The sequence below is a fragment of the Eleutherodactylus coqui genome, chromosome 9 (genome assembly GCF_035609145.1).
Source record: "Eleutherodactylus coqui strain aEleCoq1 chromosome 9, aEleCoq1.hap1, whole genome shotgun sequence".
NCBI lineage: Eukaryota > Metazoa > Chordata > Amphibia > Anura > Eleutherodactylidae > Eleutherodactylus > Eleutherodactylus coqui.
The window spans coordinates 75338643-75364419 of NC_089845.1; the positions used below are offsets into that span (position 1 = coordinate 75338643).

A 25777-nucleotide genomic window follows, 5' to 3' on the forward strand; every position below is an offset into this window, starting at 1 on the left:
CACAACATGGTGAGTGCACAACCCTGTGAAAGCAAAATTGTAGCACAATAAAGCATTGCTATAGCATTAAAATATATTACAACAATCAGACAAACAAAAAGAGAGAGGCAAAAACTTTCCCATAAGTCTAAATCTCCCAAAAATATTTTTTTCCCTTTATTTCTACTCGTCTCAACAGCGATAGGCCCTCCATGCAACTAACCAATAATTAGTGATTGGCAGCACTATGCGACTATCACAGCCCCTCTTACAAACGTCACAGGGGTGTATGAGGAAGAGCAACATTTAAGTCCAAATATTCTTCATCCACAGCTGCTCCTCTCCCCAGATTTCTACTTACCTCATTACAGTTTACCGGGTAGAGGAGAGCAAGACAGAAAATAATGAGCCATTCAATTATCTTTCCTGTAGTAGACAGGCTTCTAGGTATAAATACTATAACAAACCTGCCGCCTAATTTCTTCTTTAATAGTTTCTTGAGTTTCAGGCAGGGCAGGCATGGTGGCCATATTAGACCAGCGGAGAGGTTTTATCACTTTCTTGATAACCATTCCACCAAACAACTCTTGCACGTGCGTAAAGAATACATACAGGACACGGTTGCTGATCTGAAACACAAAATTGAGACATAAATAATGGCAAAGCGAGCTCGAATATCAGAACAGCCCAGTCCTGTCCCCAAGGAACTGCATCAATACATGTAACCCACCTTAATACATTTTTGGGTAATTAAGGCAGCTCAAGATCCCAAGAAAACCTGACTCACCTTGAGTAATGCTACTGTATTCAAAGATACAACAGCCTGCTGAGCATCTGACAACGCTGCAGAACTGGTTATTGTTCTCAGATACATTGTTTGCTTTTAATTACATAAAGTTATAAAAACTATAACATATAATGGTGAAAACAAATGAAGTGTTCAACTACTCTGCTTCAAGTCCTCCCAAGGAACTTCTCAGCTCCTGGCTGGAGGAGACTTCATGGAAAACATCATGGATGGTGGCACAAAAGACAAGGTAGAAAAGCCATGCTACGGGCACAAGAAAGAAGAGGACCATGTGATAGAGGCGAGGTAGATAAAACAAGCTGAGGATGGCTCATTGGAGAGAAGATATGACTTAAGGCTTTTTTACGCAGACTGATACTCAAAAAAATCGTTCCAATGAGCGAAAATGAACAAACGCAGCCAGCAATGGACGACAAAACGTTCACTTTTCATTTGTCCATTTTATGCAGGCATAAAAGTCATCGCTGGCTCGCTCAGTCATCGTTCCATTTAAATACTGATAGTTCAGTCGTTCTTGTTCACTGATACAGCGAATGTGAAAAACTGAATGAATTTCTCGTTTGAGCGAGCCAATAAGGCATCTGCCTGTATGAATAGGCTGCCAGAGCGAACTCGGACATCATTTGCTCAGTCAAGCAATATATCATTTGGTGTAAATGAACACTTACTCCATCTTAGCAAGAGTAGATCATTTGATTAAGTTATGATAACCCATTGCTACTTTTCATGAGCAGACCAGCCATCACTGCCATGTAACCTGCCTAGAACAGGACTTCATGAGTAAATGAGGAAAAATAGCTCCATGAGCAACACAAAAAAAACAACAGAAGAAGGGAATGACGTAGCTTAGTAACATAGTATGTAGGACTGAAGAAAGACATATGTGCATCCAGATCAGCCTATTACACCCCCAATGCTGATCCAGAGGAAGGCAAAAAAAAAACAACTAATGAAGTAGAAGCCAATTTTCCCAATTTAAAGGGAAAAATTTCAGTCCAGACTCTAACCTAGGTGGCACCAAATAAAGCTCAAGAGGCTGGAAGCAGGATACGGTTTAGAGATCTGCTCCTGTAAATGCGTAAAGAGTAGAGATGAGCGAACGTACTCGGATAGGCACTACTCGTCCGAGTAATGTGCCTTATCCGAGTACCGCTGTGCTCGTGCTCAAAGATTCGGGACGCGCTGCGGAGCGGGGAGCTGCAGGGGAGAGCCGGGAGGAACGGAGGGGAGATCTTTCTCTTCTTCTCTCCTGGCCGCTCTGCCCCGCTCCCCGCTCCGACTCACCTGTCAGCAGCGGAGCGCCCCGAATCTTTGAGCACGAGTACAGCGGTACTCGGATAAGGCACATTACTCGGACGAGTAGTGCCTATCCGAGTACGTTCGCTCATCTCTAGTAAAGAGCTATTCTATAAATACTGGCACTACACTTAAGAGACGCAAACTTCCTGTACCCGATAGCAGAGAGCTCCCCCACAAATCAGACTAAGAGAAAGACTCCGGATGGAGAGTATCTGAGATACACCTTGTCCTGACAAACACACAGAAGGGACCCTGTCACCTCCTCTAAGCACCATAAACGAAGTTATAGGGCTTATAAAATACGTCCGCGGAGTCCGGGGGTGTCATTTTTATACATACTTAGCTCCTCGTTCCTGCACTCGTCAGTACTCCATTTATCAGTCAGTATGACTGACAGAGAACAGTGGAGTACGTAGACACGGACTGAATGAAAAAAGTTATGCTAGTAGATGGAGTGACAACTTCCCAGGGTGACAATGTGGGAATGGAGACTTCAGCAAGTATACAAACTGCACCCCTGGACTCAGCTGGACCTATCTTATAAGCACCACAACTTAGTTTATGGTTACTATAGAAGATGACAGACACAAAAACTGCAGATACCAATACATATGTAACACGAAGCTTAAGCAGAGATCATGGATGTATGAAGAACCCAATGTATAGATTCAGAATCCTTCACATTCGTAAACCAGGGACAGACATCGTACTGTAAAGTTTAGTGTAGTGTGGATGAACATCAACAATCAGCACACATAGAACTCTCTTCACGCAACTTTTAGGAGCATATAGACATCATACAGGGCAGACCTTCCCCTCTGTGAGCGAGAAAGAAAAGTTGTTCTGTACAAACAACTCTGTTTCTGTTGGACTTAAGATGTACTTGCAATACATAGATGGAAGCCATATACTGCAATACATGCAAACCAAACAAGCATTATAAATAAAAGTTTCTCTAATACAACACCTGAAGTAAATAAGACAGCACAGAAGGATGTCATGGTAAATCTTGACATGTCTGACATTAAGAAAGAGGGCAACTAGCCAATAACAGCACTTTAAAGAAGTTTTCCACTGAAATCAGGATAGGTCATCCATAGTTGATCGGCCTGAGTCTGTAGTTCTGAACCCTGAATGATCAGCTATGCGGGTGCCTGCAGTGGGCGGCGCTTGTACCTGCAGGCACGGCTCCCATTGATTTCAGTAAGAGCTGTTCCTGCAGTTACAAGCGCCGGCTAATACACAGAGGTTGGCGCTCAGCTGATCGGTTGGGGTCCCGAGGAGCAGACTCCAGCCAATCAACTATCGATGACCTATTCTGAGAACAGTTCATCAACAGTATTTCAGTGTTAAACCCCTTTAAGCTAAACTGAATAGCGACGCAGTAATCATCATGCAACCTCCAAGAAATCTGTACCTGAACGGTCGGGCTCAGCACAATTGAAATATTCTGTATGTTCATTTTAGTTTCAAGTTCTTTCTCTATGACATGGTCCATGTGCACAATAAGCCATGAAATCAAGTAAAGGTTGCAGTCGGGCAGCTCCTTCAAGAGGCGCTGGCATTCCTGCAGCCTCTCAGCCTCCGTGCTCTTGCCACAGGCCTCTTCAAATTTAGGCATTAATTCTTTGGTGAGGACGTTCTCAGGTAGCTCACGCAAGTATTGCTTCAGTAGGCTGGCAACTGTGTAAGGCTCATAGTCATCAAGGTTTGGAGACTCCTCACGGTCGTAGGCTGTTTTTAATTCGTCCACCTTTGACTTGATTCCTGAAAAGAGATTATGGACACAAAAAGGTGGTTAAAATTCAGTAGTGTTACTAATCAACTAAGTGCAACTTACTAACCTTTCCCCCATCTTGCCTTATCATGCCCCCTGACTTTTCCATTAATGTAAATTTTCCATCACTTGAGTTAAATGGATGCAGTTATATGTTTGATATCAATGTACTTTTCCATTTGACCAATTGATCTACATCAACTGGTCAAATGGAAAAGGCGTTTCGAGAACCCAACTTGTTCTTCTTATCAGAATTCATCTCAGTTCGTTCGGGCAAATCAATGAGATTCAGATTCTTATACACGGATACAGTAAACAGCAGCAACTTCTAGTGGTTTGACCGGTTTTACCTGACACTCTGTAGATGCCTTCATATTTCATGCCATGTTGCTCAATGAAATCAATGCATTCCCGGAATACTGCCGGCAGCCGGATCCCATCGCACATCATGGTTCTTTCTGCAGCTTGGGCCAGCGGGACTCCAAATACTGGCCTCAGCCTGGGCACATCTACCGGTGCTGGTTCTGGCTCTGGGATGGGCTTCTTTTTTTTCTTTTTCTCCTTCCATTGCTTGACTACATCTGCAGCAGTTAGATCCTTGGACTTCTTGTCTTTGTGCTTGTCTTCTTTGTGCTTTTCTTCTTTAGGTTTCTCTTTTATTTTGAAGTCTTTCTCCTTCTTCTTAGAAAAACTTGGCTTCTTGAATACATGGATTCCCTTGGACCTCTTCATCTTGGACGGGCTCTCTGCTTCATCACCAGAACTGTCCTCCTGGAAGGCAGCATAACCTTCAGCTGGGGAAGAAAGGCTGAAGTTAGTCTTGTATAGAGGGTGAACACTATGCCTTTTCTGTGTTTTATGGTTGCATGCTTTATTAAAATTAGAACCTTCTATGGTTTTTAGCCATGACTATATAGCTTCTCTGATCTATTCCAGGCATAGCTGGGTCCAATTAAGGGCTCCTGCATATGGGCAGATTTGACTTGTGGAATCTAGGGCCGGCGGCTGCCCCCGATTCTGCAGCAAATATCACCCATAGCCTCCTACGGAGACCCACTGCTTCCTGCACACGAGCAGAAATTTCCGATTGTGGCAGGAGGAAAAAAATAAAATAAATGGAAAAAAAATAAAAAACACAACACAGCATACTCCATTTTGTGCGGTTTTCCACCTGGACGGCTTCCATTGAAGTCAATGGAAGCAGTCCATCTTGCGGCCCTTCCGCAATCATTATTGCAGAAAGCTCGCAGGATCCACATCACCGCCTAGCAATGGCGCGGCATAATCTGTACTGCGCATGCGTGGCGGCCGATGCTTGCACAGTACAGATAAAGAAGAATCCGGACAGGTAAGCGGGGTTACCGGCCGGGCACAGGGTTGGATCCCGCTGCTGGATCCGAACCAGTCGCGTGCAGGAGGCCTACGAGAACACAGAAAACCTATATGATAACTGTATCATATATTAACATATGACTAAGTATCACAGCACAAAATTAAATACGCTTTTGAACAGCTAAAGTATCTCAAACACCTCTGGAAGCTCACACTGATGTACAACATTAAGCCTTGGTGAGGGTACTGGAAGCCCTATCGACAGGTATGAGACACCTAGGGCCACATGTAAAACATTCTGGACTCTTACCAAAACTTTAGCTACCCACAACTTCCAATCACAGTGCAGGTTTAACGTTTTAGAAAGATATAACAAAAATGAAAGCTGAGCTCCGATTGGTTGCTATGGTCAAATTAGAAAGCTTGGATAAACAAGCCCAGTTTCACTTCAGCAATATCCTGTGGCTTCTTTACATTTGACATATGCGACAGGAAAGCTCTTCCCACATAACTACTGAACAGAAGAGCGCAGTTTCAGTGCAGAAGCATCCAAAGAAGTGGTAAAAGTTTCTTTAGCATAAGGTCTTATGGACAATGACTTGTACACACTTGCACGTTTGAGGTTTCAATTAGTGCAAATGCCCGGCAAAGTCTGAATGCTGTGTGAACAGAGCCCAAGTGAGGATGGCATGATTTATGCCTAGCCTGCAAAAAACGGAAGGCTTCACACATGGTTTATATTAAGGGCTTCTAATGTCACCAATGTAGCAGCTCAGTTTAGGCACAGCCAGCTACCTCATGTGGCAATAACAGATAATAAGGATGAATGCCAACATACGGATTTTTACCACGTTTTCCGTGGCAAAAATCCGCGCGTGAATTTCACAGCTATTGGGTTCTAGTGAACCTAATAGCTTTCTGCCTGCCAATGCTCACATGCGGAATTCTACCGCGGATTTCTGCAGCGGGAAATAAATCAAGACATGTTCTATTTGGCGCGGATTGAGGTCTCCATTAATATAGCTTTAATGGAGACTGCGGAAATGCACGCAGAATTCCGCGATCACCAGCAGGCACTTGTTGTTTTTAATCGCGGTACTCCCGCGATGTAAATCCGTGGGCGTTTCCTGTGACACTCGTGGGCACGAGCCCTTAACCAATAAACAGTCTGCACAAAAGGGGGGAGGGCCATGGCTTACTAAGGAAATAGGGGCGACAAGATCTTCTGTACAATCCAGCCCAAAAAAAATACAGCGCACTATACATGTATACAAAAAAAGCCGTATGAGCCGGTCACCAGCAATATTTGTATGTGTGTGTGTTTATATATATATTATATATGTGTGTGTGTAATACGATGTGTGGCGGATACAGTGGGGAAAAGGGTTTTCAAGGAGGAAGTGTAGATAGGTAAATGAAGACTTTAGATAAGGGAATATGGACGGTGTTAGGAATCAACCTGATTGCTTTGGGTGGTGCATTCCAGAGAGCTGGTGCAGCTCTGGTAAAATTTCAGAGACGGAAATGGAATTTTCATAACGTACACAAATAGTGCCTCATGGTGTGTACCGGGTTTATTAACAGACACCAAAATTGCCCAAAGGGCAAGAAAAACCCCGGTTGAATACCCTCATTAAAATGAACTTTTATTGAACTAAATTCAAATACTAAGAGCCCTAGAAATTAAGAATACATATTAAAATATACATAAAAGTAGAGATTTAGGCTGATTTGCTCAGGGCTGCAATTCAGCAAGACACTATGATTTATAGAGCTGCCCAGTTTGCAGAAGTCCACACTTTAAAAAATACTTTCTTGTAGCCTCAGTTCTGTGAAAAGGGATTCTCCAATCCTCACCATCTAAGGGGATCATGTGTCGCTGACTGGATATTCAAGGTGTTGAATCCATAGATGAAGTTCTTCTATTAAGTTCAAGGACGAGAGGCATGTTACGCTAATACATTTTTCCCCCAAAATGTCAGTACATGCCCTCCAACATATACCTATGGCTAAAAATGATGGCAGTATATACCAAAGGAGCTGCGGGTGGCACAGACCCCAACGTAGCAGTTTCTGAGGGTATTCCGTAGTGTACTGCATCTTCCAATCTGAACTGTTACTCATGCAGGACAATTTAATGGTGCTTAAGCCCATGGGGTAATTCTGATGTTTCCCACAGACACCTAGATGGGTCGCCAAAATTAGGACAATCTAATATATCATTTTGAATGCCTTCTAGTCTAAGCGTCCATTTTATCACTAGTTCATAGGCTATGCGTCTATTCATATTGAGGGACTCCTAAGGCATAATAGTATGTACTATGTTCTCCTGTCACAGGGCCTCAGTACCCTACACTGGCCCCATGAAAAGCTTTTAGGCGATTATGGGGGTGCTATTTTATAAAGGCGGAAGATCCAGCGCGCCTCCTCGTGCGGCATTTTATTTTGCCAAGATCTCCCTTATGGGGACCCAATACTATCTGACAAATGGCACACAATATTCCATTTAAGGCAAGAGGACTGACAAATAGGCTATGCACTAGATCATGTAAATTCTGGCCTCTTCTGTACGTAATGCTTGGGTAGGGGGTAATGGCACTTTCTGGATCTGACTCCAATGTTAAAAGTGGCCAATATTTCTTCATGATATGACCTGATGAGTATGTCGTCATTGATTCCTATGCAACAAATCACTTTTTTTGATTATGCTGGGTCACTCCTGGTTATAAGTAGCCTTGAACAATCCTCCGTTTTAGCCCTTTTATATACTTCCCTTGGACATGTAACCGGATAGCCCCTCCTGTTAAACCCTTATGAACAATTGATTGTATTCCCTTTGGAAGGATGTTTCGTCCCGGCAGTTTCTTCTTGCTCTTAAATATTGCCCCACTAGAATGGCCCTCGAGTAAGGGGAACGGGGACGAATTCCTCAAAAAGTGCCCGATCTCCATCTCATATGGATGTGGGAGTGGGATCTTCAGATTCAAGAGGATCATCATATTATAGAAGAGTGGGTCAAACTTTCCAAGATTATATCCTTCTACAGTAAATATAATTGATGTGAAGACTGAAAAAACACAATCTTCTTCCTTCTGTGTCATACAAGTATGCAAAGCGATCCTTTAACAAATGCAACTTGTATTTTAATAAGAGATTCACCAACCTATCTGCATATGGTGTGACGTGAGCTCCGCCACGAGTACTGATCATACCCGAAATCATAAATCATTCACTAAAAGCAAGGGGCAGTATTTATAGAAACCCATTAGCTTATTGCATTCCGTCTTCTATTCGAATGTGGAGTGGAATATAATTGACCTAGATGAGAAGGATTGTTGCACAAGTGAGTACTACAGACCTAAAGAACAAGCTGTCCAGGTACAAGGACTACATCACGAAGGGGTATGTGATGTCAGGACTATTAGTATGAAGGGACGTTCACCCTTACCTGTCCATTATGCCAATACCAAGGCTCATCTCTTGGGATACTCAAAGGTAGTGAACTCACATACTTACTTTTGGAAGCTTCTAGAAGTTCAGCTATTCCAGAAATCTACTATAGATCTTGTTGAACAGAAGTTTAATATGAAGACTCATTTGCCGCGGTCACATGTTGTGTCGCCCCTACGGACAACGTTATTACGCAATACAGTTAGAAGTCTTTTGCAACACCTATTACTTTCCCTGGGCAAAACTGATTAGAGGCTTCACGTCAACTCCAACATACATATGGTGAGGGTATGGGAATATTGATGAATTAAGAAGGAAAGCACATTACAAAGTATTTTTATTGTATAGCCATACTCCACTGATTGTATATTTCTGGAAGTGAACAAAAAGGTTCATCAATATCCAAGTTATTAGGAAATTCCGTAGGTACTTGATATGACAATATAAAATAGATGTAGCAGAGCTAATTACCACGGTGTGTTTTCCACGATCTCACACAAGGCTGCAGGTAAACCTACTATATTATCTTAAAGGGGTTGGTCAAGATCAGAAACCTATGGCTGCTTTCTTCCAAAAACCAGTGCCCCAGCTGTTCACAGGTTGTGTATGGTATTGCAGCTCAACCAAACTCAAAAAAGACAAGCTGTAATACCAGGTAGAACCTATGGACAGATGTGGCACTGTTGGAACAAAAGCAGCCATGTTTTTCTAATCCTGGACAACCATTTTAAAGAGGCTGTGCGCTTTCCACAGGATAGGGAATAACTTTCATACCCAGGGTGGTCCAACCGTTGGGAGCCTCACCAATGCCAAGAACAGGGCTCTGGCACATCCTGAATTGAGGGCAGTGGCGGTCACACATTCACACTCCTACTTCAATGCAACCACTGGAAGTGGTCAAGTTCAAGTGCTTGGCTATCTCTGGTGGTGAAGTGAATAAAGCAACTGTACACAAGTACAACCACCACTGTCCTCCTTTCAGGAAACACCAGAGCTCTGTTCTCGGCATCAGTGGGGGGGCCCAGAGGTCTGCCTCACACTTATCTGAAAGTTATTCCCTCTCCTGTGGATAATGGATAACTTTTAAAAACACGGCCTAACCCCTTTAAGTGAGTGAGATACCATATTGCAAAAGTTCAACTCTCCTACATCTTGTAATTAAACAAGTTGCTCCACATAGCCGAGAGAGTCAGGCAGAGTACACCAGCTTACTGCACATGTAATTAGTAAGTGATGCTATAGGTATGTGCAAAGCCTCTTCACAGAAGTGACTCACTCACAAACAATACCAAGTAGCCTGTAAGCCTGGACTACACCCTGACCTGACTGCGCCTCTGCTACTATGGCATCAGCTATTATAGTTTACTACTCGCAGTTAAGCAATTACACAAGCTTCTGGACAGTAACCTGAATATATGGAGAAATATAGCAAACCTAAAGCTGGATATGCTCCATGATGTATGTTTTACAATCAAAAGCTTGGAATGGCTACTGTAATTCCAACAATAAAAGGAGTATTCTAGCCCAAAACATTTAGCACCTGTCAGCTGTTAAAATGGGGGAGAACTGTTTGATGGGACCACTCATGTGAACAGACTAGTTGGATCCCAATCAATCTGACATTTATCACCTAATAGATAAGAATGGATAGGTGATAAAAGGGTATTCCAACCAAGAATCATTTAAGACTCAACCAATGGTTGGCACTCAATGGCTCTTGTGGCGCCCTTTTATCAAGGTAGTAAAGAGGTGGAAAGTGCGGCTTTGTGATTAATCAAATTAATTTGCCATGAAGTAATTCTTGATTTTGTTTCTTTCTTAAACCGTTAAATTCGATTTTATTAAACGGTTGGCTGCGGCGCTTCACTACCGGAAGCAAAGCGAAGAGCACTCAATGTTTCAACGGTGCCAACTCCGCCCCCGCAGTGTATGACGTGCCATTGGTTGGGCATTTTTTAAATTTCTCCCTATCCTGATCACCAAGGAAGACCCCCACAGCTCTGCTGTACCAATTGTTCTCGCCGGAACCCGCATCTGGTTAGTTTCTCCAGAGCGGATGCCAGCCAAGAAGTGTTCTGCAGGGCTGCCACCCAAGCCCACACTCAACAACAGTGTTGGGTGGCTGTCATATCAGTTGATATCTTACACTCATTGTAAGATCAACTGATGTAATGGCTGCCCGGAACACTTAGCCTGCTCTACATGAAAGATTCCTTAATGTAATGCCTGTGAGGTGCAGAACTGCTGAAAAGTCATAAGCCGGATTTGGGACTTTTCACAGCGAGTGCTTCTTGTAGTCAACAGAGCCGCTGTGTGTTCAGAAGTCACCGAGAATCCCATAACTCGCTTACGTTCTCACTTGTTCTAGCATCACATTGCATGCTGACAGTGTAATGAATCTTTCTTCTAGGGCTGGGTAAATGTCACATTAGTCGATTTCTTACACTGACTGGGCGCCTTTGTCGGTGTAAGAAATCAACTGATGTGATAGCCGCTCCGCACATTTACTGATCGCCAATATGTGCGTTGGGTAAGAGTACTAACCCGGCCAACGTGACACCAGTAAGGAACTGAGTGCAGGCCTGGGAGTTGATTTCTTGTAGAGGTACTCTGTCAGTTTAGACAAGGAGTCCCTTGAAAGCCACAAAAAAAAAAAAAAAAAAAAAGTTAAAAATTATAAAAAGAAACTGTAGAAACCCCCCAAAAATTTGTCTATAAAAAACAATTTTTTAGGTAACATATAAACACATTAGATATTAACACATTCATAATGACCCACACTGTTATCTCACAGGTAAATGATGGTAAGAAAATAAGAAAATAAAAGTGTTATGGGTCATGGAATATAATGATGCTAATAAAAACTTTAAAAAGAATTGTATTGTGAAAGTAGTAGAAGATAAAAAATAGAAATCTCTCATCACCAAAATCATATTGATCCAAATGATAACGTTAACATATTTATACTGCACAGCGAGTGCCGTAAGAATAAAGTGAATTAAAAAAGAAAAGGCAGAATTGCTGTTTTTCATTCATCCACCAATATAATATTAAGTAATCAAAAAGTTGCATGTACCCTAAAATGGTACAAATGAAAAACTACAACTCACATAGTTCCTTTGCCAGAACAATAAAAATGTTATGGGTCTTGGAAGGCAGCAATGCAATTACTATTATTATAGTATTGTGGAAAAGTAGTAACACATGAAGAAAAGTATAAATTTGGTAATGCTGTAATCGCAGTGATCCACAGAATAAAAGTGAACTTTAACTTTTACTGTATAATCCATGCCATAAAAAAAAGAATGTTTTTTTTCCCCTCCCTCTACCAAAAAAATAAATAACACAAACAAAAACACAAATTTAATACAAGTTTAACAATAAATTACATGTATCCCAAAATAGTGCAATTTCAAAAAGTACAACTTGTACTGCAAAAAAGCCTCTTATGGCTATATTTTAGTTTATTTAGAAAAATTAAAAAAGTAGATTAAAATAGAGAATTGTCCATAAATTTAAAAAAAATGATTTTAATTTTGGGCAAAATTGCCCAGCCCTAGTGGAAAGTTAAGGGAGAAAAGAAGAAGTTTTACAATGTATATTAAACGAGAACTTCTCTCCACTATCTCAACCCTCAAGCTAACGTCACTGACCAGCGGTACGTAAAAAAATCAATTACTTCTAATTCCCCCTATTTTCCTAATAAGCCGTGTACGTCCACAAATAGCTTCCACATCTATCTAGTGTGTTATTCAAATCAGCAGAGAAGAGTCACCTGGCCAAGAAAATTCACACGAATTCATGTGCGGTTGAGCTATCCTTTCACTCAATGATCCCCCATTACATAAGGAGTCCTGCCCATCAAGAGAAGGGGGAGTGGTGCGCTCCCAGCTCATTAGTTAGGCTGGGTTCACACAGGGCGGATTTTCCGCGGTTTTGCCGCAGCAGATCCGCCCGCGGCAAAACCGCCTGCGGCCGCTAATCTCGGGATTAGCCAGCCATGTGGATGAGATTTCTCAGAAATTTCGTCCACACGGGATGGCTAATCCGCTGCGGTAAATCCGGTTGAAACCGCGGCTGCGGCGGCCGCCGCAGCCGCGGTTTCCAAAGATTGAGCATGTCTGTTTACCTTTCCTTTTTTGTTTATTTACGTCGCAGCCGCGCTCTCCTGTATGGGAGCGCCGGCCGCAACGGAAAAGCATGCAGCCGAGTCGCTTCAAAGCCGCCGCGGCTTAAACCGCGGCGGTTCTCCTGGCGGAAATCTCGCGGTTTTTGCTGCGGCCAAACCGCGAGATTTCCGACGGGAATCCGCCCTGTGTGAACCCACCCTAAGGGTGACTCTTCTCAGCCCAACGACTCTTCACTGCTCATTTGCATACAGGACAGCACAACCTTAGATCCCACTTGTGGAGGTCTATTGGCTCACTGGTGGGCATTAGAAGTGGTTGATTTTTAATCCCTTGCTGAACAGTGAATTCCACTTTATAGGTAGGATTATGGTGACAGGTTGCCTTTAAAATAAAAAAACTACACCTTGTAATATTAAAGTAGGTTTTCAAGGGGAGCTACAAAAAAAAAAAAGTTATTTGAAGGCAACATACAATAAACCCATGAACTTGACAAAATTAAGTCTTAAACCAAGGATAACCTTTAGTTTTAAAAGGGATTGGGGGGGGGGGGGCTTTAATTAGTAGAAGCGCTGCAATAGGCATACTGTATACTTACTTCTTTTCTCCTTCTTCTTAAACTTCCCTTTCTTCTTGCCATGGTCTTTCTCATCATCAGACACTACATCAGGGGGCTCATGGAGGATGTCATGAGGAGGTGATGGTTCTCCAGTACGGTACAGTCCAGGGAATTTAGTTGGGCTGATCTCTTCTGAGCTAGGTGTACGAGCCAGTCCCCCGCCATGCTCAGCCCTTCGATGTTCACTGGGGCTACTGGTGGGAGGCAGAAAGCACTCAGTCATTCTGCCGTTGACAATTTACTGTCGGAACTGAGCTCGGATTTCTGTTACCTGTCCATTTTACCTACATAAAAAAAGACACAAAAATAAAAATAGTTATTTTAACACGTCAGTGATCCATTTAAGATTTTGCTTCAACCCATCAACGTAAATGTCCTATTCAACGCACCATAGGCTATTTTTTCTAACCTGTAAGAAACTACTACAAATGTGCATGTACATTATTAAATGTAAACATTTTACATCAAGAGTTGAACACTTTTACCCCATGAGCCAATACAGTGGATATAAAAAGTCTACATCCCCCTAAAATATTAAGACAAAAAAGAATCATTTCAGAATTATTTCCAACTTCAATGTGTCCCATCTGTACAATTCCAGTGAAAAACAAATATTTTAGAGTGTAAAAATAAAAATCCCAAAAGCTAAAATAATGTGGTTGTATAAATGTGAACATCCCCAAATGTGAACATGAGTCAACAGTGTGATGCAGCAGCAAAAAAGGCAAACACAATTCTGGGATGTATTAAGAGAAGCATAGAGTCTAGATCATGTGATGTCATTATCCCCCTCTACTCCTCATCTGAAATACTGTGTCCAGTTTTGAGCACCCCAATCTAAAAGAACTGGAGCAAGTTCAGAGAAGAGTTACCAGGATGGTGAGCGGTCTGCAAATCATGTCCTATGAGGAACAGTTAAAGGATCTGGGAATGTTTAGCTTGCAGAAGAGAAGGCTGAGAAGAGACTTAATAGCTGTCTACAAATATCTGAAGGGCTGTCACAGTGCAGAGGGATCAACTCTACCATTTTATGAGTCTATTTAGGAATGTGGTTATGTTCAGAATTAGCCAATCACATGTAAGCTCATGTTAAACAGTAGTCAGTACACCACTGCCATTATTCACAGAGATTCTGATTTACCTCCATATAAAAGGTCAGCTCTACTAACAGGATTTTCCTGACATTTTCTTAGTTGCATTTTTCAGCAAAAGCCATGGTTGGTAAAGAGCTTACAGCCCATCAAAGGGATCGGATTGTTTAAAAGTATCAGTCGGAAGAAGGCTACTAAAAAAATGTCCAAAGCATTACATACACCATGGAACACAATAAAAATGGTCATGAAGAAGTGGATTCAATTTGCCACAACTGCAACACAACCAGAAGCTGGATGTCCCTCAAAACTGATGAAGACCAGAAGAAAAATTGGTCCTGAAGGCTGCCAAGAGGACTACAGCAACATTGATCCCCTACTTAAGGACGTGGCTCATCCCCCCTGTGCATAGCAATTCCATCTGTGGACATTCACCCTTGGGGTGTGCATATTTATGCAACCACATTTTATTCATTTTTTTCACCTAAAAAAGTTTCCAGTCCATTTTTCAATAGAATTGTACAGATAACGGGTCATCCAGAAGGTGGAAATAAATCGGAAATGATTCATCTTTGTCAGATTCTAACATGACAAAAACCTGGCATTTTAACAGGGGTGTGTAGACTGTATATCCGCTGTAGCTTGCCTGATCACATGCTCATTTGTTTGGTCATATAATAGATGGGGTTTGTCTTCTCTCGTCTTCATTACAATCAATCACTAGTTTCGACGGTTCACTAGAAGTCACTTTTGTTTTGCTGACTGCCACTACAAACGTTCCTGACCAGTAAAAGGCAACTAAGTCTGCATTTGCAAACTGCACAGAAGTTAGGATAACCAGATCAGTAGTGGGTAAATGAATGGGAAGATACATCTGCTCACCGCCCAATAAAAAGATGGCTTGTATCTTTAAAAAAAGATGGTCAATTTTAAGAGGTTATCTGGTATTGAAATGAAAAAAAAAGTGGAAATATGATAAAATAAAGGAAGCATTTTACTTATCTGTCCTGGCAATCCAGAACTGCAGTGTGATCCTCCTTCCAGTCTGCACATACAGGCAGCCAGTAGTGACATTTCATACTGCTGATGATCACAGAGACCACATGCCATATTCCTGACATTATGGCTCCCATCACTAAACAGTAATGCCAGTAGCAGGGCAAATAGTCACCGATTGTTTGTGGCGGTCAGGCATGTTCAATTTTAAGGCTTAATCCTTTTGCTGTTCCAGTATACAACCTACCCACAGAGGTACAGGTGTCCATTGAGACCATACGAACACTTAGTCGAACCAAACTTGCATGGTTATGAGGTTGTTGGGAGGCTTATCGGTTGGCCAGCAGCTAATAGAAGTCTATAGGCGCCTTAAGTGGACCACAGACATTCGATAAAAGCAAAACCTGCCAGCATCCTAGTGCAGCATTTCCAAGTATGGTTCTTTACGAAGAAGAGCCATGTAGCCAACTGATCAACGCCAAGACATGGAGCCAGGAACTATGGACCGCTTCTCTTGCTTCTACAGTTTATTTTAGGGTATGCCTAAAGGTTCAGTTCAAAGGGGAAAAAAGGCACTCCTTCAAAGTAAAAAGTTTGAGAATCCCTGATGTGCATATAAGGGTTAGCAGATCATCCAAGGTCTGAGGTCAGTGTAGACCCAACCACTTGGATTCTTCTCTCTCACTTCCATTCTTTCCCCAGGACCAATGCCACAGGCATCCACCAGTAGTTCCCATCCTTCACCTCCTTAGATCAAACATGTATATTTGACCAAGTCAAACCTGAGTTAGCTGGGACACAAGACCTCTGAAGTCCATGGCCAGCCTGATGTAACAGATGAACAAGAAAGTAACCATTCTTTGTGCAATGCAGTACCATTTCTTTAAGAATGTGAGCATAAAACACAAATGGTTGAAAAACCTAACATCTGATGAAATATCATCAGATAATAGGCAGTAGAACATATTTATTTTGTTCTTCCAGCATTAGACTGCAAAGAAACCAAAGGCAATGTTGGGTTATTTATTCACTAGACTGGTACAAAACCAAGAGAGCTCTTCCATTAGAAAAGATGCAGAAAGTGGGTACTGTTGTATTTTGTCTCCACCATGAAGAATGAGTGGAGATAAGATGAACGCCCACAATTTGATTGGCTGCAGCTGATGATGGGGCTATGTCCTGCAGGAACCCCGCCCATCATCAGCACCACTGTGGAGGGCATGGGACCGGAGCAGCACCTTCAGTACGAGGCGCAGGCGCTCCACAGTTGAGTGGGGCAGGAGGCGGCAGCTGTGCAAGGGGGCGCAGAAGAGCGGGCGGTACGTGGGAGCAGCAGCAGCGTGTGGTTCCATGCAGCGGCTTTCAAAAGGAGAAAGAGGACGCGGAGGCACAGCGCGACAAGGCATCGGTGGTCCCCCAGGCTCTCCGGCCGACTCAGCAGCAGAGTGGTACAAAGCATCGACCCTCCCTACCTGAGCGGGGTTTACAAAGGAGCGGCTGCCTGTTTTCAGCAGCACAGGAGTACTGCCTGTTTTCAGCGGCACAGCGCTGCAGGGCGCCATCGGCAGAGGTTGACAGCCCAGCGGGGTGAGCAGAAGCTCCTTTCATCACCACCCAGCAGCAGCTCAGTGGAACAAGGTGCCAGCGCTTCCTAGCTGAGAACAGGATCTGGAGTAGCGCCCATCAGCAGCTGCAGCCAATCAAATTGTGGGTGTCACTTGTGGTCGTTCATCTTGTCTTCACCCATTCTTCATGGTACAACAATACCCAGAAAGTGTTTTGCTTTTTAGCCACCAACAGGGCTGTAGCTAGAGGTCCATGGGCCCTGGTGCAAAAGTTCAGTTTCGGCCCTCCCTAGACATATATTTTGCTGCCCCCAAAGAATATAAAGATCTTACACCTTAATCAGAGACAGCATATCTGTAATACCTTTTTTATAGCATGCCTGGCTCAGATATTGCGACTCAACTCTAGTATAATGCAGCTCTAAGTAATACAGTCACCATACAATTAGACACCAGTTCTACACAGCGATAGTGATTATAGTGCAGGTACCTCCAAATGAACGTTTCTCCGATTGGAAACGTTCATCTTTTCTTTATCAATGCCCAGACCACCATGAAGATTTCTTCCAGCCACAACTCTTCTCAGTACCCCATAGTAACAGTGCCTGCCTTTGTGTTGCATACAGTACTACAGCCACCTTTTGTGCCCCACGACGTATAAATGCCCTCACAGGTGTCACAATGACCCTCATTGTGTCCATCAATAGAATTCCCTATAAAAGCAGCATCTATGTGTTTGCCTTTTCTCGTAAAGTGTGGATGTATTTGCCTTATATATATTGCAGCTTTGCTACAATAGGAGTGACGTGGGAACTTGGTATATCGTTGGCTTTTTGAAAGACTCCATTTAGATCAGGAATTTTTATGAGCATTGATCTCCAACTCTGTTTGTTGTGTTTGAAAATAACATTGTTGAAGAATTTGTACTGAGATATTATCTCTCAAGATTTTTAGGCCGAATGCCCACGGCCGGGTCAGATTCTGAGATCTCGCAGTGGAACCAGACCCTGTGCACCGACAGAACCCCCGCGTACCTGTCATGCTATCTTCTCTGCGGATGTGCCGGCTGGCGCCCTGCTGCAGATGCGAAATGCAGACAGTGATGTGCCGGTAATGAGGCGGTCCTGCTGCGACTCACCGCGGGGCGTATGGCTTCCATTGACTGCAATGGAAGCCGTCTGTTTGAGGCTCGCACTCCAGTAAGATCTGCTGCAATTTTCCCTCCGCGAGCAGAAAAATCGGAGTTGATTTGCACTCGTCGGCACGGAAAAGTGTTTTGCAAAGCATGGCTTTGGGCCGTATTTACTGTGGGATCCAGAGGTAAATGATCGCTCCGTATCCAACAGTGCAAACAGCGCATTGGGCCTAAATTTCTATAAAGATCCAGATGCCTGTATTTACCAGAAGCATTTTTTCTAGCTTAGTTACCATATAGACTTTGTGTAAAAAAAGAAAAATCAAGCACCTAGAATTTGTTGTGCTGCAAAACTGTGCATGCAGTTACATCTCAGGCAGATCTGCAAATGATTAGATGAACGGTGTTGCCACATGAGGCCCGTAAAGTAGTAGAGGCTCTCAGAGGCTCCTTGTGTGTGGTGACTGCTTCTTCCGCTTGTAGAGCTTGTTGAACACTAGACGTCTCTATGACGCAGAGAAGAGATTTCACCAGTTACCAGAATTGGAGAGGGGCGCATTACTGGAATGCGAAAAGCTGGATGGTGGTATTGCCAGTTTGACCTGACAGTTAGAATTGGGACCAGTGTTAGGGCACACAAGGTGACCAGGCTCAGGACGCCCCCAACAGACCGTCAGTAGAGAGGAGCGTCTGACAAGCATGAGCAGCTCAAGTTGTTTTGCTGTCCGCCATCCAGAGACAGGTGGCACCATTGTTATAGGTCCCTATGTCTGTCAGAACCATTTCCAGGCTCTTGGCTGAAGGACATTTGGTCTCACGGCATCCATTAGATGTACTGCCTTTGACACACACCCAACATAATTTCCGTTTGCAGTGGAGTCGTGAATAACAAAATTGGACTTCTATGGAGTGGAACAGGATTGTCTTAAGTGTCAAATCCAGGTTTACTTTGGGCGCTGACGACTGCCGTATTCCTGTCTGGAGATCTAGCGGTGAGCACCTCAATCCTGCCTTTGCTGTAGAGCGGCACACTGCCCCCTGCTTGTGTGATGGTCTGGGGGGCCATTGCATACAACAGTCGGTCACCCCAGTATTGGTATGAGGGACAATGACAGCTGAGCGATATGTTGAGGACATCTTGCAGCCACATGTGTTCCTCTCATGGCGGCTTCCAAGAGGCAGCAGGATAATGCTTGGCCACACACAAGGGGGTCACAGGAATGTCCCCACAATATTATTCTTTGTCTCCACAACCTTGCCACACTTCCATGTTCTGCCTGTTCGTCAGATTTATTACAAATAGAACATATGTGGGACCATCTGGAACGCCAACTTCAACAGCCTATGAGATTGCGTGATCTAGAGGCTTAGAATCAGCAAATGTGGAGCGATACACCACAGGATACCATACGGAACCTGTATGCCTCCATACCCACTGGTATCACATCTTGCATCCAAGCTAGAGGCGGTACAACAGGGTACTAGAGCCTCCATGCCCATCCGTATCACATCTGGTATCCAAGCTAGAGGCGGTACAACAGGGTACTAGAGCCTCCATGCCCATCCGTATCACATCTGGTATCCAAGCTAGAGGCGGTACAACAGGGTACTAGAGCCTCCATGCCCATCCGTATCACATCTGGTATCCAAGCTAGAGGCGGTACAACAGGGTACTAGAGCCTCCATGCCCATCCGTATCACATCTGGTATCCAAGCTAGAGGCAGTACAACAGGGTACTAGAGCCTCCATGCCCATCCGTATCACATCTGGTATCCAAGCTAGAGGCGGTACAACAGGGTACTAGAGCCTCCATGCCCACCCGTATTACATCTTGTATCCAAGCTAGAGGCGGTACAACAGGGTACTAGAGCCTCCATGCCCACCCGTATTACATCTTGTATCCAAGCTAGAGGCGGTACAACAGGGTACTAGAGCCTCCATGCCCACCCATATCATATCTTGTATCCAAGCTAGAGGCGGTACAACAGGGTACTAGAGCCTCCATGCCTGCCTGTATCACATCTTGTATCCAAGCTAGAGGCGGTATAACAGGTTACTAGAGCCTCCATACCCACATGTATCACATCTTGTATCCAACCTAGAGGCGGTACAAGAGGGTACTAGAGTCTCCCTTCATATGTTCAGTTTCCCATAATAAAGTCTCCATTTGCTCTGATATTGTAACCACTTCCTTATATCAATGTTACAATCAAACAGAAAGTTTCATTCCATTCCAACATCTTCTTTTAGTGGATGGATTGTATAACACAAGTACCTAATCATTACCTATACGTCAGAGTAATATACATGTCATTACATTCCAGACTCCATCACAACTGTCTCAGCATAGAGGAGGTCTCTTTAAGGGTCCTTTCACACGGCAATATTCCCCCTCTACAATCTGCGGCAGCCCTGACACATAATCCACGGCAGGAATCCGAGGCTCAGCTCGCATTTAGTGAACGGGGCTAATCTGTGGATTATGTTGCTGATCCACGTCAGATTTCTCCAAAGCAGTGAACGGGGCTATGAACAAGCCCTGAAAGAGCCGGGCTCTATGCTCTAACAACTGCCATATCAGTCATGTGAGGGCTCCGTTACTCACAAAGCCATATTACAGGGCCCAGACAGCTGCCTTGGGATTTACTGTATCCTTAGGATACCTTTAATTTCATATCTACAAACCCGTAGGAATACACAATGATGACATGATCCGTTACAATCCATATCAGAGATATTCACCCCTGCAAGACGGGAAAATACCCTCAGCATACGGCAGCCGAGTGCCGCATCAAGGAAAACCAACGTACCTTCATTGATTCCATTCACCACGTATCACGCGAGTGAGCACTGAATGTGTAATCGGCTGTGAAATCAAGCTCGTGGGTATGAGCCCCAAGGGTGGTGCAGTCACACATCTGAGAAAATCGGGCTAGTTTTGTGTGTTGCGAGACGCACGAAACGTGCAAGAAAATGCAAATAATGAGTCGCAATGAGTGTATTCATATGGGCGATTCTTGTCTTGCAGCGGCGCTACGAGATGGAAACGTTGCAGAATGTTTGATTTTCGTGAGAGTCCCATACAACATGCAGATGCGCGGTCTCCCGCAGTGCACATGGACGGGGTCCGTGTACGGTGAGATTTAAGTTATGCGTGTCTCACTGTCGCCTGTGTGTCACCCTAAGGACACTCACATGTGCTTTTTACCACGCAGACATGCGCTCGAATGTGACTCAAGCGCTATCTGCTTTATTTTTCTGCGTTTAACGCACCTCATCAGCCATCACAATGATGGGGTGCGTTAAATGGCGCTGTCAGAGGCGGTAACCCATGTCCAAAAATGACAGTAAAATCGTGGCATTTTGCGGAGGCCATGTGTGAGAGTGGCCTTAGACTGAATTTAGACGACTGTATGAGTCGCGCAGGGACACTGCATGCTGTATTCTCAACTAGATCCCTGTCCAAAAGCGCCTATTTGTATAGCCATTTAGGGTCAGTGTGCTGTCCGTGAAATACAAAGACCGCGCATGGAAGGAAAATACAGCCAAAGGCTAGCTTCACACAAGTGCTAAAGTTATCACGGATCACAGAAGCCAAACCACCCCCCCATACCCCACCAAAAAACCTGAAGGGACATACCCAGCACATGACTAGGACAAAAGGGTCCAACGATCCATATTAACTTTAATGAGATCCACTAGATTTCCATCATGCACCCTAGCGGTTCACGGGGCAAAAATAGCGCAGCATGCTGTGCTGGATCTACACCAGACTCCGGGCGGTGCGACTATAGCCCGACCAGACAACCCTTGGACTACACAAGAGAGGTTGGAAGAGTAGCGAGAACCTTCAGCCAAGCTGCTAGTCTTCATACATGGAGGCCAAGTTATGTAACACAGCGGCTGGCTGAGCCTTGGTCTTCTCACCCAGTACCAGGTATCCCCCATGATGGCGTCACGGCGAGAGGGAAAATAGAGTCACAACCCAGTGGAAGGCCGCCTGCACATGGGCGGAAATCCCGCGGCGGTAGTTCCCGCAGGATTTCCACCACTGAAAGTTTGCATAGGAGTGCATTACAATACGCACTCCTATGCAGATGGCCGCGATTTGGCCGCGCGAAATCTCGCGCGGCAAACAAACCGCGGCATGTCCTATTTTTGTGCGGGGCACGCACTCACCCGGCCGCCGGCTGCGCCGCAGCCAGCACATGAAAGAGCCTGGGACGCCAGGCGCGGGTGAGTACGCGCTCGTCCCTGCAGGCGCTCGGGTCGGGTCCCGCGGCGAGAATTTTCGCTGCCGGATCCGACCCGCTCGTCTGCAGGCGGCCGAAGGGTAGGAAGCCTCAATGTTGACAAAACACAAGACGTTTTTCAATCTTCTGCTTCATTGTTTTGGAATGCATTTAGCAACAGTGCTCACACTGCAGAAGCATTGCGAGACGGACAGCTTCCACTGAGTGCAATGGAAGCCGCCTGAGTTTTTCCGCACAGAACAGAACATGCTGCGATTCTCCCACCGCGAGCGGAAAATCCCTGAGCACAGCATGTGTATGGACCGACATTGATGCAGAATTCGTGGTGGGTGAATGACCACGAATTCCGCAGCAATAACCCATCTGTGAGCATTTGGCCTAAGGCCGGGTGTCACACAAGGGGGTTGGATGTGAGCAGGCCGGTCACCCTGCGGACCTGCTGTTTCTGTATTACAGATGACCGTGGAGCTATACACAGTACAGTTTGGGGGTATTTTTGTTTGTATTTCCCACGCTGGCGCTTAGCGATGACACGGGTACCAGCAGCCCATATGTAATGTGAATTGCATAATGGCTTCAGGTCAGACACCTTCATTGACCTCAATAGAGGAAGTCAGCACAGATTCCGTGGGAAAATAGAACATGCTGCGATTTTTCTTATGCTCACTGAATACGCAATTTTGGAAAATGCATGCCTTTCAGTGCCCATGTTTACCGCAGACCGCCTGCACGGACGCTGATCGCAGAATCCGCTGTTTAAATCCAGCGGTATGAACGCGGCCTAGAGCCGGGGCATAACAGTTTCTGGCCACACTGCCATACTGAACCACTTCCAATGGCCGTAAGGTGTTCCCATCTGAGACATCTATGGTCTATCCCAAGTAGATGCAATTCCAACACTTCGTATTCCAACCATGTAGGTTAATACCGCCAAGCTGCCCATTTTACAGAAAATAAAACCAACAATGGCGCACTGAATGCAAACAACGCACATTGAATCAATAGAGCCTTCGCTGGAAATGCATTGATGGACATCCCCCTCGTCTATTCACATCAGCACTAATGGCTCAGAAACCAGACAAGGGGGATGCCAGTCACAGAGGAGCGGGCCGGCCATAGCGGTGACCACTTGTAGAGACCCCAGCGATCCCGCTCTGCTACAGCATCTGCAGTTACACGCTCTCCGCAAAACAGGAAAAGTGGCATTGTTAAGGAGGACCTTGCTGGAATACTCTGGTCCAGGGTGCCAAACTCATCATCACCGAGGGCCACACCAGCATTATGGCTGCCCTCATAGGGCAGTTTATAAGGGCTCATTCACACGGGTGTATTAGCATTCCATATAATATGGACCCGCATAATATGGACAGTTTAAACACCATTGAGGTTATTCAAACATGCGTGTATCATTTATGCGCGTAGAAAAAAAAAAAAGCACATAGCATGTCCTATTTTGTCCTATTAAAATCAACAGGCTCACGTAAATATGCAGTCAATAAGCCTGAAACTTGAGTAATTTCGCATGAAGGCAGAAGAAATCTATGGGACCTTCTTGAATTTTTTTTTTTTGCGCAGTGAATACGCATGCAAAAAAAAAAAAGATCCAAACGCTCAGTGAATACGAAAAAAATTGGGGGCTGTGAAAATGCTACATATTAAACGGATCAGAACTGCATCCGCCCGTATGAATGAGCGCTAAATGTAACCAGTCCTTAAATGCTATGGAGCTCTATGCACTATGATGGAGTTTCTCCGCTTTCACCTCCTTAGCACTAAGCTTTCTACCTTGGAGGTGGCTAGGGTGCTTGGGTAGTGGGTCAGAGCTGTGCCACCACCTATGAATTGCTGAACAGTCGTATGGAGGTATGTGCCGAATCCAAGATGGCACCTGCTTCTGTGTTTGCGCCACCTTCTCTGCCAAATGCTGGCTGCATCCTCCAGAGAAAGTGGAGAGAGCAGGTCCTTCTGTGTCCGAACCTCATCGTGGACCACATAAAATAACATGGAGGACTGATCCCCAAAACACTAACGAGAGCTCCCCTGTAAGCATCAGTTGCCCACGGACGGACTACCTACCCGGCTGCGGGGGTTTCTCCAGCTCTGGTTATTAATTACACAATATTCCATATATTCTAATAACTATACAGCAGATATCAGTCACATGACGTGTGATATCTCCGCAGAAAGCGCCAGAAAACAGCTGCAACGTAAAGGTCTCCAGGTGTGACACCTGATTCACAGGGACGTCGGCCTCAGTGGCCGGTTGTCACACATCCAGCGCAGCGGACAGGACTAACGCTGCACATCCCACCGCCATTACTGGTTGCGGGGAATCACAATCTACAATCGCCGCCGCCAGAACCGTATAACGTCTGACCCCCCCGAACGGAGATCACGGGTAAGACGACCCCTCCAAACACCAATGACCCGTTCACACCGGCACGTAGGGGTCCCTCATAGACCCTACTGAATATAGTGGGGTCCGTGCGTCACTTTATAGGACAATACAGTGCAGTAAGCTGCGCCATTTCATCACAATTCAGTCATGGAGGCTACGAACGAAAGCAGCGACGCTCATGAGCAGCCCGAGGGCTCATTCACACGGGCAGACGCGGTTTCCGTCCCGTTGTGTAAGTGAGATCCGTTTATCACACGTAAGGCGAGTCCGTTTTTTTTTTCACTGCCTCCTGCAGTTAAAAAAAAAACAAAAAAAAAAACACACGTCTGCTTCGTGAATACAGACCACAAGGGACATTATGCTTTTTTTTGTTTTATGCATACCCTTGAAAAAAAAAAACATTTTATCGGACGCTCCCATATATTTTTAACGACAATCCTATAATCCAGCATCCGGACTTTACTGTAGTAACGCACTACGCTCCACTGCGCAATATCACCCCAAGCCCTTCTCCATGTGATCACCATCTTAACACCCTCCAGCAATATTTACTTAAACGGCAAGTAGTGCGGCGAATACGCACGGGCGTTACGTCATTTTAGGAACTATTTTTACGGCAGTTAATAAAAACTTCCACAGACACTAAAACTTAGATGCGTTGCGCCCGGCTCCTCGGATCTGTTCAGCTCAGTGGATGTCGCCGCTGTGCTGATCTTTAAATGTAAACATAGACAACAGATCTCTTCTATAAGGAACACAATGGGGACTTGTTACCGGCACCTCTTACTGACAACTACATAGCACTGACTATATTAGTGGCCCACCAGTTACATAAACATATAGCAGTCATATCCCCATAGTGTGGAGCCCCATGACATCCACTGTCAGCCAGGATCCTTCCTCCATATGTGCAGAGCAGTCATGGATACATACACACTATGACGCGG

At 44.6% G+C, this 25777-nt stretch overlaps 1 protein-coding gene across 2 annotated transcripts in view; it reads right to left on the reverse strand.

Annotated features, from left to right (window-relative positions):
• RALBP1 (ralA binding protein 1) overlaps nucleotides 1–25777 on the reverse strand; it is a 31574-nt gene that overhangs the window by 5661 nt on the left and 136 nt on the right. For both annotated transcript variants that reach the window (XM_066579551.1, XM_066579552.1), the window contains exons 2-5: nucleotides 13371–13675; nucleotides 4214–4657; nucleotides 3504–3853; nucleotides 447–608 (exon numbers count right to left, since the gene is read on the reverse strand). In XM_066579551.1, coding sequence (XP_066435648.1) covers nucleotides 447–608; nucleotides 3504–3853; nucleotides 4214–4657; nucleotides 13371–13614 — 1200 coding nt within the window. In that variant the 5' untranslated portion in view covers nucleotides 13615–13675. The remainder of the gene's footprint in view (nucleotides 1–446; nucleotides 609–3503; nucleotides 3854–4213; nucleotides 4658–13370; nucleotides 13676–25777) is intronic.